Source organism: Grammomys surdaster, unplaced genomic scaffold (genome assembly GCF_004785775.1).
Source record: "Grammomys surdaster isolate TR1022 unplaced genomic scaffold, NIH_TR_1.0 273, whole genome shotgun sequence".
Lineage (NCBI taxonomy): Eukaryota > Metazoa > Chordata > Mammalia > Rodentia > Muridae > Grammomys > Grammomys surdaster.
In genome coordinates this window covers 2,239,422-2,264,824 of record NW_021604714.1, presented here as the reverse complement: position 1 = coordinate 2,264,824, position 25,403 = coordinate 2,239,422, and the positions used below count along the sequence as shown (strand labels likewise).

The following is a 25,403-nucleotide window of genomic DNA, read 5'->3' as shown; positions in this document are numbered from 1 at the left end:
TGCTGCCTCTGTCCTTATGGGCTAATGTGGCCATAGGCCAGGGATCACTTGGTGCTTACTACACATACAGGAGGATCCATTCTCTACTTCAAAGACCAGATTTCATATTGTAGATGAAGTACAGACTTATGTCAAAATTATGACATCTGTTTCAAGTCACAGAAGACAATAAAAAAAACACTGACTGTAAATCCACCATCCAGAGATGAGCACAGAGCTGGGAGTGACAGTGCCTGCCTGTAATCCCAGTACCTGGGAGCCCGGGATCAGAGGATTGCTGCAAGCCCAAGGACAACCTAGGTCATGTAGTAACAGGCCGGCGAGGGCTTATGTAGATGCTGTTTCAAAATACAAGCAAAATTAAAAATCAAAGAGAATGAACACAGGGTAATAGAAGTCAGTGAACAGGGCCTAGAGAGATGGCTTAGCGCTTAAGTACACTGGCTGTTCTTCCAGAGGCCTGGGATTCAATTCCCAGCACCCACCTGGTGGCTTACAACCATCTGTATTTTTAGTTCCATAGTTCCAGTTCCCTCCCCTGATCTCCCTGACATGAGGCCTGCATGTGTATATACAGACATACATACAGTCTATCATCCTTCCTTTTTTTTTTTTTTAAATGTCATAACCCATGTAGTACTCTTTGGAAGAGTCAAAGAACAGGATATGAAACCATGTACCTGTCTATAGTTACCACAGGCCTAAGACACTCGTGGTGCACAGCCATGTCCTTTGAGAAAAGAGTGAATGTCAGACTGGATCCATATGTGGTTGTGGGAAGGAGAGCTTTGCTTATGCATTTGCTGCCAGGCCTTCTGCTCTCATGAGAACTGAAAAGCTCTGCTTTGTAGAACAGGTGGTTCTGTGTACTTTTCAGTTAGTGTTTCGGTGACACCCCTCTCACAGACCACTTTCAATAGGGTACAGCCTTGTGGTAGCAAGGACTTGAAGGGCCCATCTCAGATTTGTTAGTATAACAGAATGTTTCTGAGACAGCTAGCAGAACTGGTGGCAAACCCTGCTCAGCCTTGTTTCATGGTCACTTCCATGCCTGCTCTTGAATGTTAGTTATGGCACAGGAGGTGGCTACTGCACTGTTTATTTCCAGGTCTGAAATGAATGTGCTCCTCCACTAGCATGTTTTGTGCTTTAGCTACAGCTCTGGAGGTTGTATAGCAAGATTTTACGGTTGCCTTTTTATCATCTCTGCTTATAGCAGTTCCTGTGACTTCCTGTGACTAGATAGGGCAATGAGGAGAGCTACTACAGAAAAAGGTCATGTTGAGGACAGGAACTACAATGGAGGCAAAGGGCTGCTTTTATGCTGAGAGAAGGTAGCTGAGGGTGAGGGCGACATTACTGTCTGTCTTCACTGAACCTTGATGCACTTCGTCCCCTTTGCTGTGGTAAGTCATTACTGAAATCTCTTTGTTCTTAGTAGAAGAACAGGATTGAGTTTCTACTCAACTCTTTTACTCTTTTTTAAAAATACTTTTAATTATATGTGTTGGTGTGTGTCTATGTGGGAATATCTATACTTGAGTGTAGATGCCTTCAGAAGCCATAAGAGGGCATTGGATCCCCCCTTGAGCTGGAAATAGAGGAAGTTGTAAGCTGCCTGCTATGGGCACTGAACTCTGGTCTTCTGCAAGAGAATACATGTTTTTCACTTCTGAGCCATATTTCTGGTTCCTGAACTGTAGGTTTTTGTCTGTCCTGTCTGTATTAATCCCTTTGTTTCCTGTGATGTCTGCTCCCTGAGAGAGTGACCACAATTTTCTCTGCAGATGTTTCCTGGCAAGAAGGGAAAGCCTCAGGAGCTGTGTACAGCGGGGAACCGAAGCTCACAGAGCTGCTGGTGCAGGTGAGCCTGCGTACTGATGTGCATGGGTGCCACTCCTAGTTCACTTAACTGTTTAATCTCATTCTTGTAATAATTATCACTTAGTGGAAATTTACTGTTGAAATAAAACCATAGAGACTCAAAAGTTTCTTCTCACTTAAATAGGTAAATGTGTATAATAGTGTCAAATACATCTTCAGACTTCAGAAAATGTGAAATGTCATTTATATCTCTGGACTTTGCTATGTCCTCTGTATTTCTAGTGAAGGAGCTTACCATTTGAGGATACTGTTTATGTAGACCAGCTGTTTCAAACTCACAGAGGTCTTCCTGCCTCTTCCTCCCACGTGCTGGGACTGAAGGTCTGTTCCGCTATGCAGGGCTTCATTTGAGATTTTCAGTGCTACAGCCTATGTTGTTTGACGTGGGGGTCAGGGCAAAACTGACTCTCAGAGCAGACTCCACAAGATGAGCCTGACTTTCGCATGGGATGTAGCTGCTTCTGTTTCTAATCAGCCTTAGTTTTGAAGCCCATTTTTCATATGAAATTAAAGTTGTGATCTCTTGGGCCTTGTGTCATGACTGTGTTAGGGGTCCTACTTAGTTGGCATAGTGTTCATGACTCTGTATTAAACTTCTCATTAGCTAGATGAGGCCCAAGTCCTCACACAGTGGGAATGATGTCTCTTTCATCCCGGCTCCCACCTGTCACTTTAACCATCCCCGTTGCCTTCTGTGTTGACATGGATCTTGCTCTTTCCCATTTATTTCCCTTCTGTTGCATAGGATGAGTTTCCATTCCTCTCTTCAGGTTCCTCTCATAAACTCCTCTAGGGCACTCAGGATGCTAGCAGTTTCCCCACCAGGGTCCCTTACCATGTGCAGACAGATGAACTCACAGCAGCGGCTGCTTTGTGGCAGACAAACTATCATTTTCATGTTTAATTATTGCTAGGACCCTGTAAGGTGGAAATGGTTAGTCCCTTTTGCATATGAGGAAAATGAGCCTCACAGGGCATATTTGGCCTGTACAGCTAAAAGCGGCAGGCAAAGGTGCGACTTCAAAGTGATGACAATTTGTTGGTGTTACAGTTTAATACCCCTGTGTTTGTATTTTTTCCTCATTATGTTGTGAAATCATTTATTTACATCTCTTGTCTCTTACATTATATTCTGGTCTTTAAGTTGGGGAATATATCATTCCATTTTCCAGTTCTTAACTGTTGGACCCAATATCTGAAAACCTTACTCAGTACATGATTCTCAGTCTTGTTTAGGACAGCAGCCTGTCTTATACCCCTTGCATCTCTTTGTAGGCTTATGGGGAATTCACGTGGAGCAATCCACTGCATCCAGACATCTTCCCTGGACTACGGAAGTTGGAGGCAGAAATCGTAAGGATGGCTTGTTCACTCTTCAATGGGGGACCAGATTCCTGTGGATGTGTAAGTGGCTTGTAATAGGAGTTTTAAGATAGTACACAGTTACTGGACTGTTATTGTAATGATCTAGATGAACTGCAGTTTTCAAATGTTACTTGTACTTTTAAAATCCCAAGTGTCAACATTTTGGTATATCAGCTTCATGTTTTCAAAAATCTTTCAGCCTGTATAAAGTTGCTAGGAAAGTTTATTGAACATTACACTCACCAGATATTTTGCTGCATCTCTTTGCTTGGCTTATTCTCTCCGTTTTTCTCACCTTCTCATCCATATACCTACTGATCGCCGTTTATTGACTCCCCTCCCCTCCTCCTCCCCTCCTCTCCTCTTCCCTGTTTCTTTTTGGTATTTTGAGCTAGAGTTTTATAGCCCATGTTGGTCTCAAACCTGCTTTGTAGCTGAGGATGACCTTGAACCTGATCCTCCTGATCCTTCTGCCTCCCACTCCCTGTTGCTGTGATTGTAGGTGTGGGGCACCACAGCCCTGGCTCTCTGCATTTTCTTATTTTAAAGTGGTTTTTCTTGACCCCAGTGTCAAGTTTAAAAATTTACCGTTTTTCACATTAGTGAGGTTTATTTCTTGTACTGTGAAGAGTTTGGGTTTTCTGTAGTCTTTTGTTGTACTGTGTGACCTTGGGCAAACCCCTGGACTCCACACTGTTAGAAGACTGTCTTGCAGAAATTTTGGTTATGTTTTGTTTTAGGGCTTAGATAGTTCTTAATGTTAGTTCAGTAATGGCTATAATTGTTTTAATGCTTTGTCAAGGATTTTAGTTGTTTCTTTAGAAATATTAATTAGGGTATTACTGTATGTTCTTGGAAATAGAAGCGCTTGTCTTTTTTTTCCCTTACATAATAGGCCTATATCAATTGAAAGCCCTTTTTCCTCTGAATCTTCTTGCCCTTAGATCTTTTTTAGGTTATTCAGGTATTTGCATGATTCCTTGTATTTCCAGCTGTCCAGGCATCGACTGTACCACACAGCTCTTAAGTAGGGTAGCATTGATCTTTCTGTCTTTGACTTTTTTTTAATGTTCTTGACATACTTGCTCCTTCGCTGTTGATCTGTTGTCTGATTTTGTCGTTTTCTTGTTTAGCTTTGATGACCTCCTGTTGTATTGAATTGTGATCTTATGATCATGTGCTGGAGTAGTGCTTCTCAACCTGTGGATCTTGATCACCAGAAAATACATATTTCTGATGGTCTTAGGAACTGAAACACTGTTCAATAGCAAAGTTATATTTATGAAGTAGCAACAAAAACAAATTTAGTGTTGGGGGTTCTTAAGACCATCAGAAATATGTGTTTTTATACCCAACCCCATGTTTGCAATAGTCACCCTTTGCTCATCTTGGTTCTTGAATGGTCTTTCCTGATGGTCTGTTTGGGCTGATGCAAGGTAGGTGTCTTGTCTGCAGGGCTGGCTGAAGCTTTGTTCTTGCTCTATTAGGATTTCAGGGTCTGTTCTTCAGAGATTCTGTTAAAAGTTCTCTCTGCCCAGTTGTAGGAGAATAATATACTTTGAGCTTTAATCTACTCTAAATTTCTGTGATCTTTACTCTTAAACGGGGTCAGATTTGCTGTTCTGTTTTTCCGTGTTGCTCCTTTGTCCCCATTGGTCATGTCCACTACATAGAGAAAGGCAGAGGATAAAAAAAAATCTCTGTTTCTCTGTAGTGGAAAGGTCTGATCATGATACTTCTTAAGACTTTCCTGATGACCCTGATTTCCGGAGTTGACTAGGCACTATATTTGGTTGTACCTCTGCATCTGTTATGTGTTACTGTTTGTCTTAGCTAGAGTTTCTATTGCTGTGAAGAGACACCATGACCATGACAACTCTTATAAAGAAGAACATTTCATTGGAGCTGGCTTACAGTTCAGAGGTTTAGTACATTATCATGGCAGGAAGCATGGTAGCATGCAGGCAGACACGATCCTGTAGAAGCAGCTCAGAGTTCTACATCTGGATCTGAAGGCAGCAGGAAGAGAGTGACACTGGGCCTGGCTTGAATATTTGAGTGCCCATCCCCAATGACAAACTTCTTCCAACAAAGCCATAACTACTCCAGCAAGTACACATCTCCTCTAGAGCCACTCCCTGTGAGCTGTTTTCTTTCAAACCACCATTCTGTTTCTTTGCCAGTGCTTGAAATTTGTTGTAGATTTCTTTCTTTATTTGGTGGTTATTACTGCAGAGCTGTGGGGTGTTTTGTTTTTTCTTTCTCATTTCATTCAGGTAATGAGTAGTAAGTCTCCCATATCAATACAACCTTAAGGTCATTCGTACTGCTGCAGTTAAACCTTGTCTCTCTCCAGTTATCCTCTTTTTAGTGGTATGACAGGGACTAGGAGAAAGGATAATGTTTGATTCCCTGTTTGCTATTGTGTTTGACTTCTATCTTAGTTAGGGTTTGCATTGCTGTGAACAAAGGCAACTCTTAAAGGACATTTAATTGAGGCTGGCTTTCAGAGGTTCAGTCCATTATCATCAAGGCAGAAATATGGCAGCATCCAGACAAGCATAGTGCGGAAGGAGCTGAGAGTTCTGTATCTTGTTCTGAAGGCAAACAGGAGAAGACTGTCTCCCAAGTGGCTAGGAGGAGGGTCTTAAAGCCCACTCCTACAGTGACACACTTCTTCCAACAAGGCCACACCTCCAAATGGTGCCATTCCCTGGCCAAGCATATTCCAACCACTCCAACTTTTATAGAGAGCTCCCTTTGTTTTTATCTCTCTTCTTAGTCTTTTATTCTTTTCTGTCTGTTTCTGCTTCTCTCTGTGTTTCTCTTGATGAGTTGTTTTTGGTGAAAAAGTGAGGGTTCACTGTTGAGAGAAGCAGGAAGGCTAGGCCAAATTAAAGAGAAATTTTTAGATTGAAACTAACAGAGGGTCTTAAATACTTCTTAGGTCTTTTTTTTTTCTACTTCAAAATATCTTTCCCTATATTAACTTCATTTGTCTCATTCACAGAGGATTAAAGGGGCAAATTCATATAATAAAAAAATCAGATCACAGTAGAATGTTGACTGGCTTACATAAATGCAACCAGGTTCATTCATACCTGAAAGTAAATGTTTTGTGTCCTGAAACATGTAACTCAGGGTGAGAGGGTTTTTTTTGTTGTTCTTTTTTTTTTTTTTTTTTTTGCTTTTTTGTTTTGTTTTGTTTTTTGAGACAAGTTTTCTCTTTATAGCCCGGGCTATCCTAGAACTCACTTTGTAGACCAGGCTGGCCTTGAACTCAGAAATCCGCCTGCCTCTGCCTCCCAAATGCTGGGATTGCAGAGTGAGAGTTTTTATAATTGTTGAAAGGAATTGTTAGACATTAGTGACTCAAAGCCTGTTTCTTATTCCACAACTAAATTTCTGTTTAATGTAATGTAGATGACTAGGAGTTTGGAAATTTTTCTGTTTAGGTCATTGTCAGGCCTTGGTAAGAATGTAAGGCCTGGTAATTCCTCAGCTTTCTACACAGTTGTCTTGGAACCTCATATGACAGCTCGGAGGTCTTAGGCTAGACCACAAGGTGTTGTTGCTGATTTGTAGAGTTAATCTCAACTATAAGCTATCTTCTTCAGCATAGATATCTATAAACAAGGGTCCTCTTTCTACATTCTGTGAGCTATTTTAAGGAGGGTGGTCACATGTTTCATGCTTCCTGAGTTGATAAATTACTCATTTTCTGAGTTAATCTTCATAACTCTTGACCACTAGGATTCAATACCCAATGGTATTTTTATTCTGTATGCAGATGTTGGAAAGTTTAGTAGACATTTTTCATTCTATTTCAAGTTGGTATATAATCTAAAATTCAGAAGGTTTTACTTATCAACAAATGTAATGGGTGACATTGAATGATTACTCAGGGACTTCAGTTTCCTTTTTGAAAAGAAAAACCCAAGATTGTATGAACCTCACAGATGCTAAATCTAAGATGATATCATGCTGGTTCAGTGCTGTAGCCTTTGGCTTTTTGGGAAATTATTCAAGCTCGGTTACTACTTAAAGACAGTGAGGTGATAGGATGTGTTTACTAAACGTCAAGTTGGGTTTCAGAAGTGTGAATTGCTGACCCTGTGGCACACTCTGTAATCCCTGAATCACGCTGTCTTGAAGATACAGCAGTATCTTCTCTGCCCTTGTCTGTTTCTGTGTTAAACATTTTTAAGGTCAAAGCAGCCTATGCCTCCTGATAACCACCCCTAACTTATTCTGGCCTCTTTTCTTCACATAGGTGACTTCTGGGGGAACAGAAAGCATCCTCATGGCCTGCAAAGCTTACCGGGACATGGCCCTAGAGAAAGGAATCAAAACTCCAGAAATGTATGTGTGTGTCTGTCTGTCTGTCTGTCTGTCTCCCCTCTGATATTGTCTGCTTAGGCAGCACACTGTAAACTGAGCCCAGCCTGTTTCTCCTTCAATTCCAGTCTTCTTGCCCCTGCCCAGCACCTCTACTTGGTCCTGTCATATCCAGTAGCTGGTTATGAGCTTAAACATGGGACATATTTTTAGCAAGAGTAGTAGTATCTTTTTTTCCAGAGGCGAACTACATCTCTGAATCCTGTATTATTAATTTATCCAGAGCCTAAAGAAGGCTGTGTAGACCGTGTCATGTAGTTGAGTGAACATTTCTAAAGTATCTTAGACTACCTCCAGTGCTCCCCAGGAACATTTGCATCTGAGAGTTAGTTCTAGGAAGGAAGAATTTAAAAACAAGGTTTTTGTTTTGGTTTTGAGATTTAGTTATAATGCTTTCGTATGATTATAATCTTGGTTTTCTAGACCACTTTCTGTATGATGTATTAATATTATACCTCTTGGGCTAACGTTTTCTTTTGTTTTTGTTTTTTTCTCCAAGTATAGGAAACTAAGTAGTTTTTGTTCTTTGTATCATCAAACTGTAACCACTTGCCTAGGAGAATAAACCTAGCTCCTGTTACTTTCTTCACGTGTAAACCTTTGATGCCTGATACTTAGTGATTGTAAAGATTTTTCTCCCTTAATGGAAACAGTAGTGGTGAGAGAGGAGTAATGGGGATATCTGTGACTCTGTTGTCTCTTTGAACATTATTTGAAAACTAGTTGTAACCATGTAGGAGAGTCAGATTTTAGTTTTTCATAGTTTGGTGATTGTTCAGGGCTGGCAGACCACTTCTACCTGAGGTTGACTGACTGCTGCTGCTTTCTCTACGCCGGGCAGCCTTACTATCTGCTAGAACAGCATTTTGCTTCTCACAGAGGTCTTCTGGGTGATCATCCCTCCTCAGGAAGTTCTGCCTCATGCACCCTCATCCAAACCCTCTGTCTGTTGGCTTTTTCCTGTCTGGCCCAATTTATGGTCTGTGTCTTTTTGTGTTCTGAGTTTTCCTTCCTGTTGCAAAAATAATTTCCTAAATAGTGGAGAGGAGTTGTCTACAGACAATCAATGTACTTCTTTCTGTTTGCACTGAGAAAATACAAGCATAATAGTGTGAGGAGAAGTAACCAGACTTCTCAGTAACTGGTGACTTTAAGAGCTGCCAAATTCTCCTGGGTTGTTGTGCTCCACGTCTCATTAGGCCCCCTCTTCTCCATCACCTAGTGTGGCTCCTGAGAGTGCCCACGCCGCATTCGACAAAGCAGCTCATTATTTTGGAATGAAGATTGTACGTGTTGCACAGAACAAGAACATGGAGGTGGATGTGCGGGTGAGTTCTGGAAGGTTTACAGAGCAGGATGTCACCCCTCCATCTGCACACAGATGGGCTCTCTGCTCAGACTAGAGCAGCCAGAGCAGAGACTGGACTGGCAGTGTGACAGGCAGCTGTGTTTTTGAGTACCGCAAGTGGATGATCTGGTCCCTGATGCTGTCTACTTTCTACTTTCAGCTCCTTTACTTTCTTTCCTTTGTAAAATGGCTGTGGATGAACTTGCCCTACCACTCTCTCCCTTTCATGGACCTGAATGTGGTTTTATATCTCACGTATGTGTAGAGAAATTTTTTTGTTTTATTGAAGCTGTAAGGTTAAATCGAGTTTTTGATAAGCCATCTCTGGTAGAGTGTGGGCTGGGACTCACGGTTCAGTCCTTTATCTCCTAGCTCAGTGTGATTTCTGTTTCCATAGAGTTTGCATAGTGTTGCTCTTAGATCTGCTTTCCATGTGGACTTGTGTGTGCCCTTCATAGCGGACGGCAGTCTTCTCCCAGGGTGTAGAGACTCTAAGCCAGTGGTCCACATCATCCTCACAGCAGAAGGCTGAGCAGCCATGACTACGATTCTTACTTCTCTTAAACTTTAAATCCCTAGGCGATGAAAAGAGCCATCTCCAGGAACACAGCTATGCTGGTCTGTTCTGCCCCACAGTTTCCTCATGGTGTGATAGATCCTATCCCTGAAGTGGCTAAGGTGAGAGATTCTGACTGTGCAGATTTGCAGCATGCAGATTAGTATTTGAAAATGGACATGATGATACAGGGCTTTGTGAGGAGAAAGGTTTTGATTTTAGGTTTGAACATAGCAGAGATTGTTAGTGCTTATCAACCCCAAGGCAAGTCCCTGTACCTCTTTTGGGAGAAGGGTAGTACAGGACCCAGGCTGCCTTTAAAAAGGTATTTTGAAATAGTACTGACTCTTAGATTCCTGCCAGGAAGTAATGTGCCATTAGGAACAAGCTTACCATGTAATGGATGACTAAAGTAGAACCTTCCCCTCTAGAGGCTGTTCAGTAAGAGCTCTGCTGTTCCTCATGTGATAGTTGGGGGAGCCTGAGGTCAAGCATATTTAAATTACAAATTACACAGAGTATATTTCAGGTGGACGCTTTAAAGAAAAATAGGCTTCATTTAGAAATGTCAAAAATAGCCGGGCGGTGGTGGCGCACGCCTTTAATCCCAGCACTTGGGATGCAGAGGCAGGTGGATTTCTGAGTTCGAGGCCAGTCTGGTCTACAGAGTGAGTTCCAGGACAGCCAGGGCTACACAGAGAAACCCTGTCTCGAAAAACCAAAAAAAAAAAAGAGTCAAAAACAAGTATTTGGGACTGTGGGTCAGTTGGTGGCGTGTATCGCAGGCCTGTGTGAAGTCCTGCGTTGGACCCTCAGCATCTCATCAAGCTGGGCATTGTTGTAGGCACTGCTCATCTGCTGCAGGTGGGGCAGGGAAATTCACCGTCTCCCGTGGCCTACGTTGTAAGTTCAAGGCCAGGTTGAGATAAATGAGACCTTGTTTTCAAATAAATACAGTCACCTTTAGTACCTGTGAAGTAGTACAGAGTAGCCCATCTTTCCACTTCTTTTCTGCTTAGGGTTTATTTACATTTTCATATGTTATTTTTAACTAGCTGGCTGTCAAATATAAAATCCCATTCCATGTCGATGCTTGTCTGGGGGGCTTCCTCATTGTCTTCATGGAGAAAGCAGGGTACCCACTGGAGAAACCATTTGATTTCCGGGTGAAAGGTGTGACCAGCATTTCAGCAGATACTCATAAGGTGAGCTAAGGGGATAAATACCCAAAAGCTGACAGTTGGTAATTCCACTATTCTCCACACAGCGAATCGACTAAAGCCTTAGGTCTGCCCCAGACCGCCCCCCCCCCACACACACACACATTGTCTTAGGGTTTCTATTGCTATAAAGAGACACTGCAACCATGATAACTCTCATAGAAGAAAGCATTTAATTGGGGGTGGCTTGCAGTTCAGAAGTTTAGGCTATTATTGTTGTGGCAGGAAGCATGGTGGCATGCAGGCAGACATGGTGCTAGAGAAGTAGCTGAGAGTTCACCTGGATCCAGGCAGACATGGTGCTGGAGAAGTAGCTAAGAGTTCTACATCTGGATCCACAGGCAGCTGGAAGAGAATGTCACACTAAACCTGACTTGAGCATCTGAGACCTAAGCCCACTCCCAGTAACACACTTCCTCCAATAACACTATACCTGCTCCAACAAGGATACATCTCCCAAAAGTACCACTCCCTGTGGGCCCACAGGGGCCATTTTCATTTAAACCACCACATAAAAAGTCTGACTCTTGTCTGTCAGCGTGTGGAGGTGACAAGTCATAGAGAAAAGGAGCTCCGGCCTTTCCTTATACTGGGCTGACTTCCTGTCAACTGTCTGGCTAGGGCCCTTGTGCCAAAAGCCTCTGAGGTCTTGAGGTGGTGCTAAGGATTGATTCTGGAGTCCCTGAGCCTACGTGACCATATGTTTATGCTGATGGCAGAGTCCTTTTGGGAAAGGAAACCTGTGTGTGTGTTCAGGAGCAACTGACTTGTAGTGTTTGATGTGTCTGTGCCTGCCTAGAATCCCTGATCCTCCTCCACCTCCCACGTGTTGGCACTGTAGGTATATGCCACTGCGCTCAGCTTCTGAAAGATTTTACATAAGGAAAGCCAAAGGCTGAGTGAGAGAGAGGAAACATAGTCTAAGTGGTTCTGTGGATCTCAGATGGCTTACTCCTTACATTGAGAATGTGAAATCCATCCCTCCAGTTCCTTCTGTCTGTTAACACTGTGAAGTGTGAGCCTTACATGATAGGAAGCATCAGAGAGCTCCTGTGAGAAAGCAGCATTACCTGTGTGGTTTTTGCAGGCAGAACTGCCAGATACAGCCACACTCTGACCTCTTTGCTTCTCCCCTCAGTACGGCTATGCTCCCAAAGGTTCATCAGTGGTGTTGTACTCTAACGAGAAGTACAGGAAGTACCAGTTCTTTGTTGGTGCAGATTGGCAAGGTGGCATCTACGCATCTCCAAGCATGGCTGGCTCACGGCCTGGTGGCATCATTGCAGCCTGTTGGGCCACCTTGATGTACTTTGGTGAGAACGGCTATGTTGAAGCTACCAAACAGATCATCAAAACTGCTCGCTTCCTCAAGTCAGAGTATGTGTGGAAAACGGGGTTCTGCTCTGTCTCTTGCTCTCTCTCCTAGTTGGCCCAAGGCATCTCTGCCTAGTGACACACTCTTTGACCACTTACTGTCTCCTGATAGACTAGAATTTAGACCAGCCCCTTACCAAGTGGTGCTGGTCGAAGAGAAGTGTCCATTCTGTGCTGTGACTTAGGAGTGGGGTAGACTGGGAAAAGCCAGTGGTTCTGGATGGAGTTTGGGACTTGGAAAATTCCTGATGTTCTGTCTGGGAGTCTGATCTCCATAAAACCCACCCAGCCTAGCCGGTGTAAGAGACAAGTCTAGTCCCAGGAGAGTAGGCTGTGATCATCAACTGAGATGCAGACCGGTGGAATGGATATGCTCAATTTTTGCATTTGCTTTTTTTTTTTTTAGACTGGAAAACATCAAAAACATCTTCATTTTGGGGAATCCTCAATTGTCAGTTCTTGCTCTGGGATCCAATGATTTTGACATCTACCGACTATCTAATATGATGTCTGCTAAGGGGTGGAATTTTAACTACTTGCAGTTCCCTAAAAGGTAATGCCTAAAGCCCCTCCCTCCATTTCATGGCCTGAAGAGCTGAGGTACAAGGTAACCTGATGCTTAGCTTCTAGGGCCGAGCACACTGGTAGCAACTTGAGTTGATAGAACAAACAAGGTGGTTTGCTGTAAGCTCAGGTAGAACAAGTTTTTCTGTTCTTTCTGTGGCCTCCGTATTCTGTGATCTATCTTGTCTATACCTATCAGCTTGCTTCTCTAAGATACCATTCATGTGTGTTGATGTTCCCTCAAAGCCCTCTAAAGGGTTTCTGATCATGCAGGCCTGACGTACCCTTCAATAGGCTTTTCTGACTTAATATTTCCCTCCAGCTAGAAGGGTCTGTACTCATCTACCGCCTACTTTCCAACTCCCTCCTTCCCCAGAGTGAGTTAGGGCTTCTTAAGAGCATCGAGGTCCCTCAGGACTCCAGCTCTGCGGTTTTCTCCCCACCAGGGCTTACTCTCTAAGATGAAACATCTTACTCTTCATTGCTCACACACAATGTAAGCAGCCACCATTGACAGTTTGTGGGATGGAGACAGGACAGACAGCTACTAGCCATGTTTATTTTGTTAAGGTGGTTCTTGTTCATGCCAAAAAACAAAATCCTGATCTCCTGGAGTAAAACCCATAGATTTGAGCCTGACTCCCAGGACTGGAAATAACAGCAGTGTGGAGAGTCAGCCAGTGCATCCCTCCACTGGAGTGGCTTTACTTTAGGGTTTCTTTCTTTCTCAAGATCTGTCCCTCTCCTTTCTCCCATAGCATTCATTTCTGCATTACGTCAGTACATACTCGGAAGCGAGTGGCAATCCAGTTCCTAAAGGATATCCGAGAATCAGTCACACAAATCATGAAGAATCCTAAAGCTAAGACTACAGGAATGGTAAGAATACCAGGGAGGCTAGAGGGATGGCTCAGTGGTCAAGAGCACTGACTGCTCTTCCAGATGGACCTGGGTTCAATTCCCAGCACCCACATGGTGGCTCACAACCATCTGTAATGGGATCTCATGCCCTCTTCTGAAGACAGCAACAGTGTACTCACATATATTAAATAAATAAATAGATAGATAAATAAATAAATAAATAAATCTATCTTAAAGAATGCCAGGGCATCCCTGCTTAGAAACATGAGGAGTGGTGTGGGAGCCTGTCATACTGTTTGGAGTCTGTTTCTGCCTCAGCTCAGTGTGCACAACTCCTCAGCAGTTAATGCTGCTGGTCCCTGCTCTGGGCTTGTTAGGCATCTCAGGTGAGACAGAAAGCAGGAGCTGCTGAGTAGAAGCAGGGTTGCTGTCATCCTGTGTTTGAAAAGAAACTTTTGACACAGAAAAGGAGATAAACACTCTAGTTTTTTTTTTTTTTTTTTTAAAGAAGACAGTAAATCCAGAGTGGTTCCTTTACTTGGAAGGCAGGCGGAAAAGTACCTGTGACAAACATCCTGTGGCAGCTGCTTGTCTGATGGAAGGCTGCCTGGGCTGGGAATGGGGGCTAGGTGCATGGGAATGGCCGAGAATGGCAGCTGTTTACATCACTAATAATACACCCCTGCTTGGATTCGCAGGGTGCCATCTACGGCATGGCCCAGGCAACCATTGACAGGAAGATGGTTGCAGAAATATCCTCCGTCTTCCTGGACAGCCTTTACAGTACAGACCCTGTGACTCAGGACAGCCAGATGAACGGTTCTCCAAAGCCCCGCTGAACTTTGACCCATGGAGCTTCAGGCCTTCAGAAGGTTCTTGGCATTTGGAACAGACCACACACAACTTGACGTCTGGACTGGCTCCTTGGAGCACATTAGGACAAACCGTAAGATAGCTTCAGCCTCAGGACTCCGTTGTTTCCTTTTGGGGCTTTTAGTTTGAAGACCCTGAAGGATTCCACTGCATAATGGGTCTGCCTTGGTTATTAATGTTACCCTGGAAATTGTTTTAACCATATTTTTCTCTAACGTCTTTAGCATCGTCTTCACTTAATCATTGTGTGGTGACTCTGACCTGTCTTGATTGCTTAGGGAAAAAGTGTGAGATAGCAAGAGGGTGTCTCTGCTACCTCAGTGGACTGTTCTGGCTGTCAGGAAGGAGGCGTTTATGTACTGTGTTCCCCAGGTGGGTGTTAGTCTATCCCACGCAGGGGGAGATTTCAGCCTCTGCTTCAGGAGAAGCTGCTTGTCTCTCAGGATCACTGTCATTACAACTTGCTTTACTTTTCCAAGCACAGGTTGACCAGTCTACTGGCCTCTTTTTTTTTTTTAAAATGACTGGAGTATATTCCCGTGGCAGGGTTTGAAGTGCTCCATTACCTTATGCATGACTATGGCTGCTGCCATCTTTGGAGATGCTTGTTGGCAGTGATATTCACACTTGTTTTTTCTTATTGCTGTAGGGTAGGAAATGAACATGTTGTTCAGAGAATCTAGGGCTTTCTGGCTATTGGCGCTGCCTCTCTGGATGGAGGAGTAGATCTCTCCTGGGCCAGAGGAGCCAAAACTAGACCCTTTCCCATATTTTCCTGAACGGCAGCATAGGTAAGCACCTACGTCGTGCACAGGTGGTTGGTGGTCTTCCCCTTCAGCATTGCCTTAAGCCTTCATGTAGTGAGAATCTGTTTTTAATGAAGAAAACACTCCACAAGTGTCCTTGACTTCCTCAGTGGGTGTGAAGATGTGCAGAGGACGCTTACTCCATCAGTGTCTTCTTCCTGCTCCTTCCCTCCCTTTATTCAGCTTCCAAAGGTACGACGCCATTTTAGCTTCAGGTACTGGACGTTCCTCAGGCCCCACTGAAAGGAAGCAGCATAGGGCAAGAGGCATTTTGGAGTAGAAAGGGATGGCTACAGCTATTACACTTGGGGCCTGGGATTCCTTCATGACTGATTGCCCAGGGCTATCCAGGGACAGGACCAATCCCTGGCCAACTTCCCATTTGCTTCTCCCTTTTAGGGATTGGGGGCTCTGAGGTAGGCCGAGCCCCTGTCCTGCTCTGATGACCATACCATGTGCCTTTCTTCCCATCAGTGAGTAACAAGCTAACTCCTCACCCAGGCCCTGGCAGAAATGGACCACTCTTTGAGGTGTGTCTGTTTGTAGGAGAGAATTTGGGACTAATCACCAGAAGCCATGCTTTGTTCCTTCCCCTTCTCAGGGATTCCTGAGTATTCAGCCTGAGTATTGCTGGCTGGGAGAGCCAAACCACCAGACTCTCCTCACCCTCCTTGGGAAGTGGTCTTCAGCACTGTTCTGACCCCATAGCTATTACCAGCTGGCTCATTGCAGTCATGTGCATGTGTCCACTTCCTTCTGTATGCTCTATAGTGCACTGTGAGGCTCAGGGATGGTTGGTGTTGATGTGTGTCAGAGAGAGACTGAGTTCCTGAGCTCACACACTTCCAGTGGTTAGGGCTACGCAGTACTTGTCTCTGGGCTTACAATGTTTCACGCTGGAGAGGTCCAGGGACCACCCAGCAGGCACCACTGTCTTGCCAGTGGCTAAAATGGAGAAGCATCCTTTATAGTCTCAGCAGAGCCAGGGACCAAGTCGCTCCCTTCCTTTGTGGTAGCACTGGCGTGGGGTGCTGGTATTTTTCAGAGGGACCTGCTGCAGCCATTTTAATTCATGATTAGGAACCTTAGTGTGACTTAAGACTTTCATTGTGTGTTTATGTGTGCATGCCGTGGCTAGCTGGTGACAGGAGTGGGTAGGGTGTCTAGTGTCATGGTATCATGTGGCTTAGTAGGTGCCACAGTAGCTTCTGCAAACTCTGCACTGTCTTGTCTGTCTTGTTTCTGTAGTAGATGTAGGTAGTCATGTGACTATACTGCCGTGTCACTTTTAATATGACCAGTTTTATACTTGGAAAATGGTACTTGCCTCTTCGAAATCTGTTTTGTCTCCTCTCATGTCCCCACCATTTCCATGTCTTTCCTAACTGCAGCAATAACTCTTCAAAAGCAATTGAATAATAAACATCCCAAACTGTAATCATTGAATGGTTGCATTTTTTCATATAGATCATAAATACAGCAGTTGCTGAATGGGAAACTGGTGAGCATTACCCCATCGCCCCTTCCTCTGGAGACATTTAAATTGTGACACACCTGCAATAGTATCCATGAGACACTTCAGGTGGGAGCTTAGTTGTCTCTAGGAGCTGTGATTATGTCTGTCTGGAGAGATCTATAATCTCGGCCCTTCCCTGGAGCCTCGGCCCTGAACTCCTCTCTCCATTCTACCAGAATATACTGATATGCTGGCCTGCCTGTTTGCCTGACCACTGGGGTGTTCAGAGCATTGTGGGCACACAGCTCAGGAGAGACAGAACACAGTCCATAATGGGGGTTCTCAGTCTGTGTTTTCCAAGGTGGGAAACAGTGGAGTATGGGAAGATTGTTGTGGTTTCCAGTCTCCTGTGTACCCAGGTGCCCCTGGCATACCACTGGGCGTTATACTGGGTCCCCAGTCTATACTTCTCAGGATGTCCCTGAGCCCAGAACGGGGCGGATCCAGGTTTGGTTCTGAGTGAGTGCCAAGAGTGTGGATGGGTCATAATAAGGAAGGCCTTCTCTGGAAGGTCCTTGCTTGCTCATACTGCTTTATTTGATGGTGAATGTGACTGTATGTACCTTACTTAGGGTGAACCAGGGTAAATACTCTTTGTGGGAGGGAATGCCCAGGAAGGGAAGCTCATTGGCTGAACACTCAAGGCCTAGCTAGATACCCCATTAGCATAGAGAACTTCAGGTTTTTATAACTTCTCAGAGGTGAGTGTGGGGACTTAGAATCCCCTGCACAAGGTCAGAAAGGAGAAAACCTGCTAACAAGGGAGTCTCCATTTTGCTCCAAGCCCAGAGTCTACCCGGTTGTGATGGACTTTGACCTTAATTAGCAGAGTTTTCCCACACTGATGGATTAGCTGCCTTGGATGGTCACCTACCAACTGAACCACATGGCTCTGTCTGACCAGTCAAAAACTCGTCATTTCGATTGGGGGCTGTATCACTCAAAGTGCTGGATGTCACATAAGAAAAAGGCTTCCAATGGTTCAGGTAGTCTAACTTTAATACCAGTGAGCTTTTGGGGCATTCTAGCTTTGCCAGAATCTTTCCAAAGGTTCCTGACAAATGGCCTAGATCCCTGGTCACCAAAAACCACAAAGTCATTACCAGTATACTTGAAGATGCGCAATAAGTATGTGACTTAAGGCATTCAATCACCAGTACACCCTGGGAAGACCTGGCTGAACTCAAACAGCAGCTGAGATGCTGATGGTTGCATAACTTGGTCTTCTATGTAGTTCTTGATAGTACTGAGTTGCCTCAGCTAGACCTGGTAGTGACAAAAGCTGTCATGCCACCAACTATAGTTTGGGTGGACAAAAGTCAGGCTTTAACAATCTTGTTTTTCCCCATGTGATACTGGGTTTTGAACCTAGAGCCACAAGCATAGTGGGTAAATGTCCTGAGCTATGTTCCCAGCCCTATTTTATTTTGTATTTTTTATTTTGAGATAGATTCTTGCTCAGTTGAACTTGTAATTTTGCTACCTCGGCCTCCTAAGTAGGTAGCTTCCAGGCCTGTGTCATCAGGCCCAGTTTGACAGCCTTTTCTAGCTATGGTTATTCAGGCCTTCCTTCCTCTTGTGATTTTTGTGTGATTGTCATTTCACCTTGTCTCTGTTTAGAACTTTAGTTACCTGGGTTGATTTGAGAAAAAAACAAAACAAACAAACAAACAAACAAAATGGTGTCTAAAAGCTGTTTTCTGTCATTTGTAGATAGATGTGCCTCATACAGATGTGGAGCCACCTGGGTTGGAGTTTTCAAATCCAAATCCATAATTAGAACAGGAAGGCCATTAACAAAGTCAGATCCACCATGTTTTCTGTCTTTGTCCCATATACTCAGGTGATAGATCCGAGCACACTTGGGGACATTGTCTGAAGTGGAACAGATGATGCCACTGTCTTAAGTCTGGGTGGTTTTGTTAAGCTCTGGGGACAGATTGTCAATGCAGAGCCAACCTCTGCCTCTTCTGGCCCTAGGAGATGAACTTACCCAGGCTGCCTGGGCTCCAGGCCAGAGGCCATCGATGAGGACTACAGTGGGGAAGGGTGCTCTGTCTCTTGCTCTGGGTATCTGGTGGCGCACAGATGAAGATGAGATCCTTGGCTCCCAGTAGTAGCAAATAGTCCATCAATCCCTCACTACCTTGTGTCCTCTCTGTAGAGTAGCAACAGGCAAGCCCTAAGATCTAAGAATTGTAGCTGTCAGAACCAGAGAGCTTAAAATGGTTTTGGTCTCATTGTATTAGAAAGTATGTTGGAAATGATCAGTATACACAGAAGGGGACTTCCGATGAGGGACTGGTTCCAGTGATAATGGAAGTCACATTGGCTAGCTAGATGAGGAGTTCCAGCCTAGAGCCCAAGACCCATGAAGTCAGGGAAGTACTGACATCCCAGCTCAAACAGGAGTCCAGAGTTCTAGCTGAAGGAGGATTGGCAGCCTTTTTGCTTAGTTGAAGGCTTCTTCAACGGATTGAATGGAGCTCACCTATATTAGAGCAATGTGCTATACTTAGGACCAATTCAAAGCTTAACCTCATCCAGAACCCCTTTGTCCCAACATACCCAGAATCCTGTCTGATCTAATGTCTGGTACCTCATGGCATATCTAGGCTCGTGCATACAGAATTAGCCGTGATAGCAGGAGGAGGAAAATAATGGTGGTAGGCTGCCTGTTTTAGATGTGTGTCCACATGCTATTTCCACATTGCCCTCCTGCTGATGCCCAGCAGCAGTTCTGGTCTCTGAGGTATAACTGGCATCCTTCCTTGTCACCCTAGTCACTTCCTGGTGTCCCCTTAGCTTACATCTCATCTTGTCTAGTAACAGTTCATGGTCTTCCTGTCTGAACAAACACGTCATATGACAATGACCCTGAAGATAGAGCACCGCCCTCTCCCTTTCCCTCAACACCATGACCCTGCCTGGCCTCCTACCCAGAGTAAGAGCCTCCATTCAATTGCATCTTGGTTGAGGACAGGTTCAGTGCCTTAGTTGGCTGAGCACGTGCAAGGAAAGCCATGGGTCTGATCCCCAGAGCCACAAAAACAGATCAGACCCCTCAAAATCAAACGTGATAGATTCCGGTTCGGCGTGACCTGTGGAAAAGAAGGTTCTAGAAGCTGAGCCCATTGATAGCGTAGTTTTATTGGAGGCATAAAAGCACATGTTTCTATAATATATTGGAGCTTGTTTTAGTAGTAGGATCTGAATTGGACTTTATGTCATGCTTTATCACAGCTACTTGGAAAATGAACTAGAAACGATATAAAAGGATCAAGAAACAGTCTGGAATACTACTGAGGCTGAGAACTCTACAGAAAAAGGGAGAGCTTATTCAAGTTAGTGTAACATGACAGCCCCAGTGAGGAGTGGCATGGGGAAAGGTCTCAGTCCCTGCCTTTGACACAGACATTATTCTGTACAGGGAGGGACTCATCCCTGAAGCCGGTGGTCTTCACTGCAAGAGTCAGGGAGCAAGGGTCAGCCTCCTAGGCTCCTCCTCCAGTCACTCCTTCCCCCAAGGAGATAAGAGACAGGGTAGATCTATGTCATAGACACAGCGACTTGTTCGATGAAGCTGGCCAGGTTTATATCCCGTTCTGAAAGGCCAGCACATTCGTGGGTGCTCAAGGTGATATGGACCTGAGTAAGAGGAAACAGGAAGTTCAGGGGCAGGCAAGTGCCCTCCCAGGAAGAGCAAGAGAGCCACCAGCTACGGGCTCCGCTCTACAGGGGACTAGAGGATAGTAGCCAGTCACTATAATTGCTTCTGGTGACAGGAACTGGATGCTAGTCATTCCTCAAGACAGTAGCTGGTCACTGCTTTCCTGACTGCTCCAAGATAGGTGGTACACATCATTTTCCCTTGATAGTTTCTAAAAATAATGATGATTTCAATAATGGGATAAAAATTCAAATCCAAGGCTGGAGAGATGGCTCAGAGGTTAAGAGTACTGACTGCTCTTCCAGAGGTCCTGAGTTCAATTCCCAGCAACCACATGGTGGCTCACAACCATCTGTAATGGGATCTGCTGCCTTCTTCTGGTGTGTCTGAAGACAGCTACAGTGTACTCATATACATTAAATAAATAATTCTTTAAAAAAAAGTTTTTTAAAGCCAATGTTAAAATCAGAACTTAAGGTGGGCTCCTAAACACATCCTTCACCCTTTCCTAAACAGTCCAGCCGTTAGCATGTTTATCCCAGTCTGATCTGCCAGCCATGCACGGGTATCTGAATTTGGTTTTATTGCTCTCTCATTCTTCCGTCTAGAATAAAGCCATTAGTGTCGTTAACAGTGAGACTGCCCTTCCCTTGCCTTTCCCTTCCTGAGTCTGGCCACAGCATGTTAAAGTGTTTTAAGTTGCATTTAATATCTTCAGTGAGACTTTCTGTGAAGAAGTCTCTGTTGGCTCTAGGAAGGAGATAGAAGAGGTGGACGGCAACTGATTGGTGAGGAAGGACCTACAGTCCAAGGATGAACCTTTGGGAGAGACTTGGGATTCTAAGAGATGTACGGGGCAGGGCACAACACGGGGGACAACTTCACTCACCTTGTTGTACACGTTAAACCACTCGGGATGGTGGTCCAGCTTTTCAGCCTGAAGGGCGACTCTAGTCATGAAGCCAAAAGCCTGATAAAAAGAAGGAAGAGCCAATGGGTTATGGCCAATAAAGCCTTGATGCAGGAGGATAGCCTAGCTTCTTCCAGGGAGTCCCAGAGCTCTAAGTCCCTCCTGTAACATCCTGCCCCTGGTTCTGATGCCTGTGTTAGTGTCTCAAGCATCCCCAGTGTGGTGCATACACACAGCACAGGCTATCAGTATTTGCCAATTCTTTGCCGCTTATTAAAGTGCTTTCAAAAGGGCAGGCACTTGCTACCCGGACTGTCTCCTCCAAAGACTTCTGAGTTCCAGAAGGGAAGATCCAAGGCCCTTCTCTTTGCAGGTCACTTGGAACTGTCTTTCCCCCTGGCTAACAGGACATGACATGAACACACAGAGTGCGGCCCGCTCGGGCCCGCTCCACATACCCGGTTGAAGTCTTTAAAATGGAACTGCTTGAAAATGGCGTCTCGGCCTTCCACTTCATTCCACCCTACAGCCCTCAGGTTTGGCAGCAGCTGCTCCCGCTCCTCAGCGCTCAGCCTGTGTGCCTTGCCGGCCTGGAAGAGGGAGAGCAGAGAGGCCCCAGGCCATTCCTTTTACAGGTCAGACCTTTGGGAGAAATTCAGCCAGTGCTGGCTGCAGTGGATTCAGGTGCCCTGCCAGGAGGTGGGCTCTGGGCCTGCTTACTGATACACAATGGGTCCTATTTTTGTTTTGTTTTGTTTTGGGTTTTTGTGTTTTGTGTATTTTGTTTGTTTTGGTGTATGTGTTTGTGTGGGTGGGTTCAAGTAAGGGTGTATATGTATGCATGTGGAAGCCAAAGGACAACCTTAGATGTTATTGTTTGGATATCATTTATCTTTATTTTAATTTAATTTTTTAAAAATTGTATTTAATATATGCTGCATATATATCTGCCTGCCAGAAGAGGTCATCAGATCCCATTACAGATGGTTGTGAGCCACCATGTGGTTGCTGGGAATTGAACTCAGGACCTCTGGAAGAGCAGCCAGTGCTCTTAACTGCTGAACCATCTCTCCAGTCCCTTAATTTAATTTTTTAATTTAATGTTTTGTCTTCACAGAAGTCTGTGCTATGTGCCACCTATGTGTCTGGTCCCTGCAGAGGCCAGAAGAGAGTGTTGGATATCCTAGAACTGGAGTCACAGGCAGTTGGGAACTGCCACGATAGTGCTGACACTCAAGTCCAGGTCCTTTGACGTAGGAGTCAATGTTCTCAACCTCTGAGCAAATTTCCAGTCCCCCTTTATTTTTTTGGTTCCCTCTTTATTTTTTTGGACATGGTCTCTCACCAAGTAGGCTATGCAGGCTGGCCATGGAGCCTCAGAGATCCATCTGTCTCTGCCTCCCTCAGTGCTGGGATTCCAAGCACACACTATCATGACAGGGTTTTAAGTGTGGTTTCTGGGAATGAGAACTCCGGACTTCATACTTGAAAGCACTTCGCAAACTAAGCCGGGTCTGCAGCCCAGATCTTGGGTTTTGTACCTGTTTTCATAGAGAATGCCAAAGAGAATGTGTTGTAGTGAGAAGAAGTGCTCCCCTAACTCTTGCTCCCAAAGCCTCACAGATAGATGCCTGCCTTCATCTTCTCATGTAAGTGAGTGCACCCTCCTGTTCCCAAGGCGGTGAAAGCAAAATTCACCCCAATTCCAATGCCTTACAATATGTTCTTCCTGGCATCCCCATTTTTCTGCATTCCCTCTGTGCTCCATCCCCAAACCCATTCTGCAACGTTCAGGTGTTCTAGAGAAGAAACAGGCCCAGAGAAAAGGGATGTGAGCTGTCTGCTCTTCGCCAGTCATCCTCAGTCAGTGACGTCATGTGACGTCACCGACCCAAGGTGTGATCTCTTACTGCTGTAGCCCTGGGGCTGGATGCAGAAACCCATTCAAACACATTCCCAGAAGAGTCTCTGCCACCTCCTCCATTCCCCTGTGTAGTCCACAGCTGTCAGGGTGAGGCTCTTGGGGCCGCTGTCTCAGGAACCTAGGACCTCAGGGCCCAGACGCATAAAGGAAGTAGTCTGTCAAGGGCACCTGGCACGCTCATTAGCCTGTGGTGAAAAGTGCCCATGGTGTGACCGTCAGCACACACAAGGTCAGGTCCTGAGAGGACCCTCAGAAAACATGAGTTATCGTCATTTCTATCCTCTAGAGGAACGAGGGGCTGTGAGTCTAACAAGCAAGGACTGTGAAATGAAATCACCCTGGGACACAGTGTTCAACTGACAATCACTCAGATTTGGCTTAGGGAACTGGAAGACGGTGAACTGTGCCCTGCAAGTCACCCATCAATTCAGTACCCTGGGGTGAGTGGGCCATGGGTAAAGGGCTGAGACCCACCCCTTAGACTAAGAGATGCCGGTGGGAATACTTGAGCAAGGTTATAAAGTGAAAGTCAGCTTCATTCAAACAGCACTTCCTAGGACAAGATGAGTCTCTGGCCAGCAGTGGGGCCTACAGAACCATCACCGGTGTGTGTGCTCTCAGGAACAAGGGACTCCACCTCAGTGCAGAGATCTGCACTGTGCTTAATGAGGGGGGGGGAATCCTTCCCCCAATGGCCCTTCAGTGGCTGATAAGCTGGACCCTTGTAACCAGGCAACCACGTATCAACAAGGCACCAGAAGTGTGTGTGTGTGTGTGTGTGTGTGCGCGCGCGTGTGTGTGCGTGTGCGTGTGTGTGTTAGGAGGTATTTCTCGTTAGAATTTTCCAGAACCAAGTCTCAGGCTGATAACGTTCTGAACTCGGGTCAGGGGGTAAGGGCCTTATTTGCTTAGCGAAGCTCTGTCAGCCTCTGTTAGTGGGGGTTGAGAGATTACTGATTATCCAAGCCTGTGGTGTCTTTGGTCCCCAGCGACCAAAACACCCTCTGCTGCCAAAACACCCAAAACACCCTCCCATCCCCGAAGGAGTACAGAGAACCGGAACCTCACTGTTTGGTGAGGGTTGCAGGGAGGTCCAGGGACCCACCCCCACGCCAAGGTAGGACACAGCACCCTAACCAGATGTTAGGGCGGGGCGTAAGGCCGGGGACAGCACTGAGGAATAGAGAGAACTGAGCTCACCCCCTCCCGCCCCCCAGTCTGGCACCCCAAGGGACCAGCTAGCCTGTATGGCCAGGACAGCGCCACAGAGACCTGCCTTGCTGCCACACCCCGCCAGAGCCCGCCAGCACACGGGGCCTGGGAGTCGGGATAGGCTAGGCTTCCAGGCCCACCGCCACCGCCACCTCCTATATCTGCACTCCAGCGCCCCTAAGGGAAGCCAGGCGACTCTAGCCCAGCTGGATGGCGCTGCGGGAGGCTCAGCGTGACCAGCACCCCCAGCATCGGAGCCTTAGTCCCCGCTTCCCGGCCCCTTCTCAGGGTTCACCAGACTTCCTACGCTTACCATGTCCAGTGCGGGAAGCAGGTGGCGGCAGCGAGGGAAAGAGCGGCCGGCAGGCAGCGGGTCACCACGGGGGCGGGGCAGAGATCCGGTGGCCACGGGTAATAATTAACATGGGTCCTCCTTGCTCCACGCCCTTGCAGCGCTTTCTGTGCCCTGTGCTCTGTGAGCATGGCTGTGATGGGCTCCGGGGCAAAGGCTTTGGCACCACTGTCCCTCTGCTCCCTGTCTGCCGGAGGCACCAGACTGCCTGACCTATTGTTATATTAACAACGACAACAAAAGCCGCCCAGATAAATGTCACATACACTGGACTGCACATACATAAAGTGTACAGTTGTAACCATCTTAACAGGAGAGAAGGTATTCTAAAGGGAGTCACTGTGTCCCTTCCCTGGGGCTATCTGGCTATTGAAACAATGAACCCCAAGAAACCAGAATTTCCCCAGGAAAGGCATGTGAGGAGAAGGAAAAGGCTGAGGTCTGCTGCCAGCCAGAAGAGAAATTTGTCTCCTGGAAAGATTTCACACCGTTCTGACAACTCGCCAGACCACCTTGTTTAGTAAGGCATTCCTCTTGCCCTCTGTTTAACCCTGAGCCGCCTATTAGGTT

The 25,403-nt window shown here is 45.6% G+C and overlaps 2 protein-coding genes across 4 annotated transcripts in view; one reads left to right on the top strand and one right to left on the bottom strand.

The window, feature by feature from the left end:
• Positions 1 to 16,687, top strand: part of Sgpl1 (sphingosine-1-phosphate lyase 1) — a 45,290-nt gene extending 28,603 nt beyond the window's left edge. For both annotated transcript variants that reach the window (XM_028776832.1, XM_028776831.1), the window contains exons 6-15: positions 1,788 to 1,864; positions 3,160 to 3,288; positions 7,523 to 7,611; positions 8,870 to 8,975; positions 9,575 to 9,673; positions 10,607 to 10,756; positions 11,910 to 12,148; positions 12,552 to 12,698; positions 13,468 to 13,588; positions 14,269 to 16,687. In XM_028776832.1, coding sequence (XP_028632665.1) covers positions 1,788 to 1,864; positions 3,160 to 3,288; positions 7,523 to 7,611; positions 8,870 to 8,975; positions 9,575 to 9,673; positions 10,607 to 10,756; positions 11,910 to 12,148; positions 12,552 to 12,698; positions 13,468 to 13,588; positions 14,269 to 14,409 — 1,298 coding nt within the window. In that variant the 3' untranslated portion in view covers positions 14,410 to 16,687. The remainder of the gene's footprint in view (positions 1 to 1,787; positions 1,865 to 3,159; positions 3,289 to 7,522; positions 7,612 to 8,869; positions 8,976 to 9,574; positions 9,674 to 10,606; positions 10,757 to 11,909; positions 12,149 to 12,551; positions 12,699 to 13,467; positions 13,589 to 14,268) is intronic.
• Positions 16,688 to 19,895: 3,208 nt separating this feature from the next.
• On the bottom strand, positions 19,896 to 24,874 carry Pcbd1 (pterin-4 alpha-carbinolamine dehydratase 1). 2 transcript variants are annotated; one of them, XM_028776859.1, is made up of 4 exons: positions 24,795 to 24,874; positions 21,804 to 21,935; positions 21,325 to 21,405; positions 19,896 to 20,413 (listed from the first exon to the last, which is right to left on the bottom strand). In XM_028776859.1, exons 1-4 carry the CDS (start codon positions 24,795 to 24,797, stop codon positions 20,315 to 20,317), a joined length of 315 nt encoding a protein of 104 aa, XP_028632692.1. In that variant the 5' UTR covers positions 24,798 to 24,874; the 3' UTR covers positions 19,896 to 20,314. The 2 variants fall into 2 exon arrangements, with proteins under 2 accessions (XP_028632692.1, XP_028632691.1); XM_028776858.1 differs by lacking the exon at positions 24,795 to 24,874 and adding an exon at positions 22,691 to 23,185.
• Between the last annotated feature and the right edge of the window lie 529 nt (positions 24,875 to 25,403).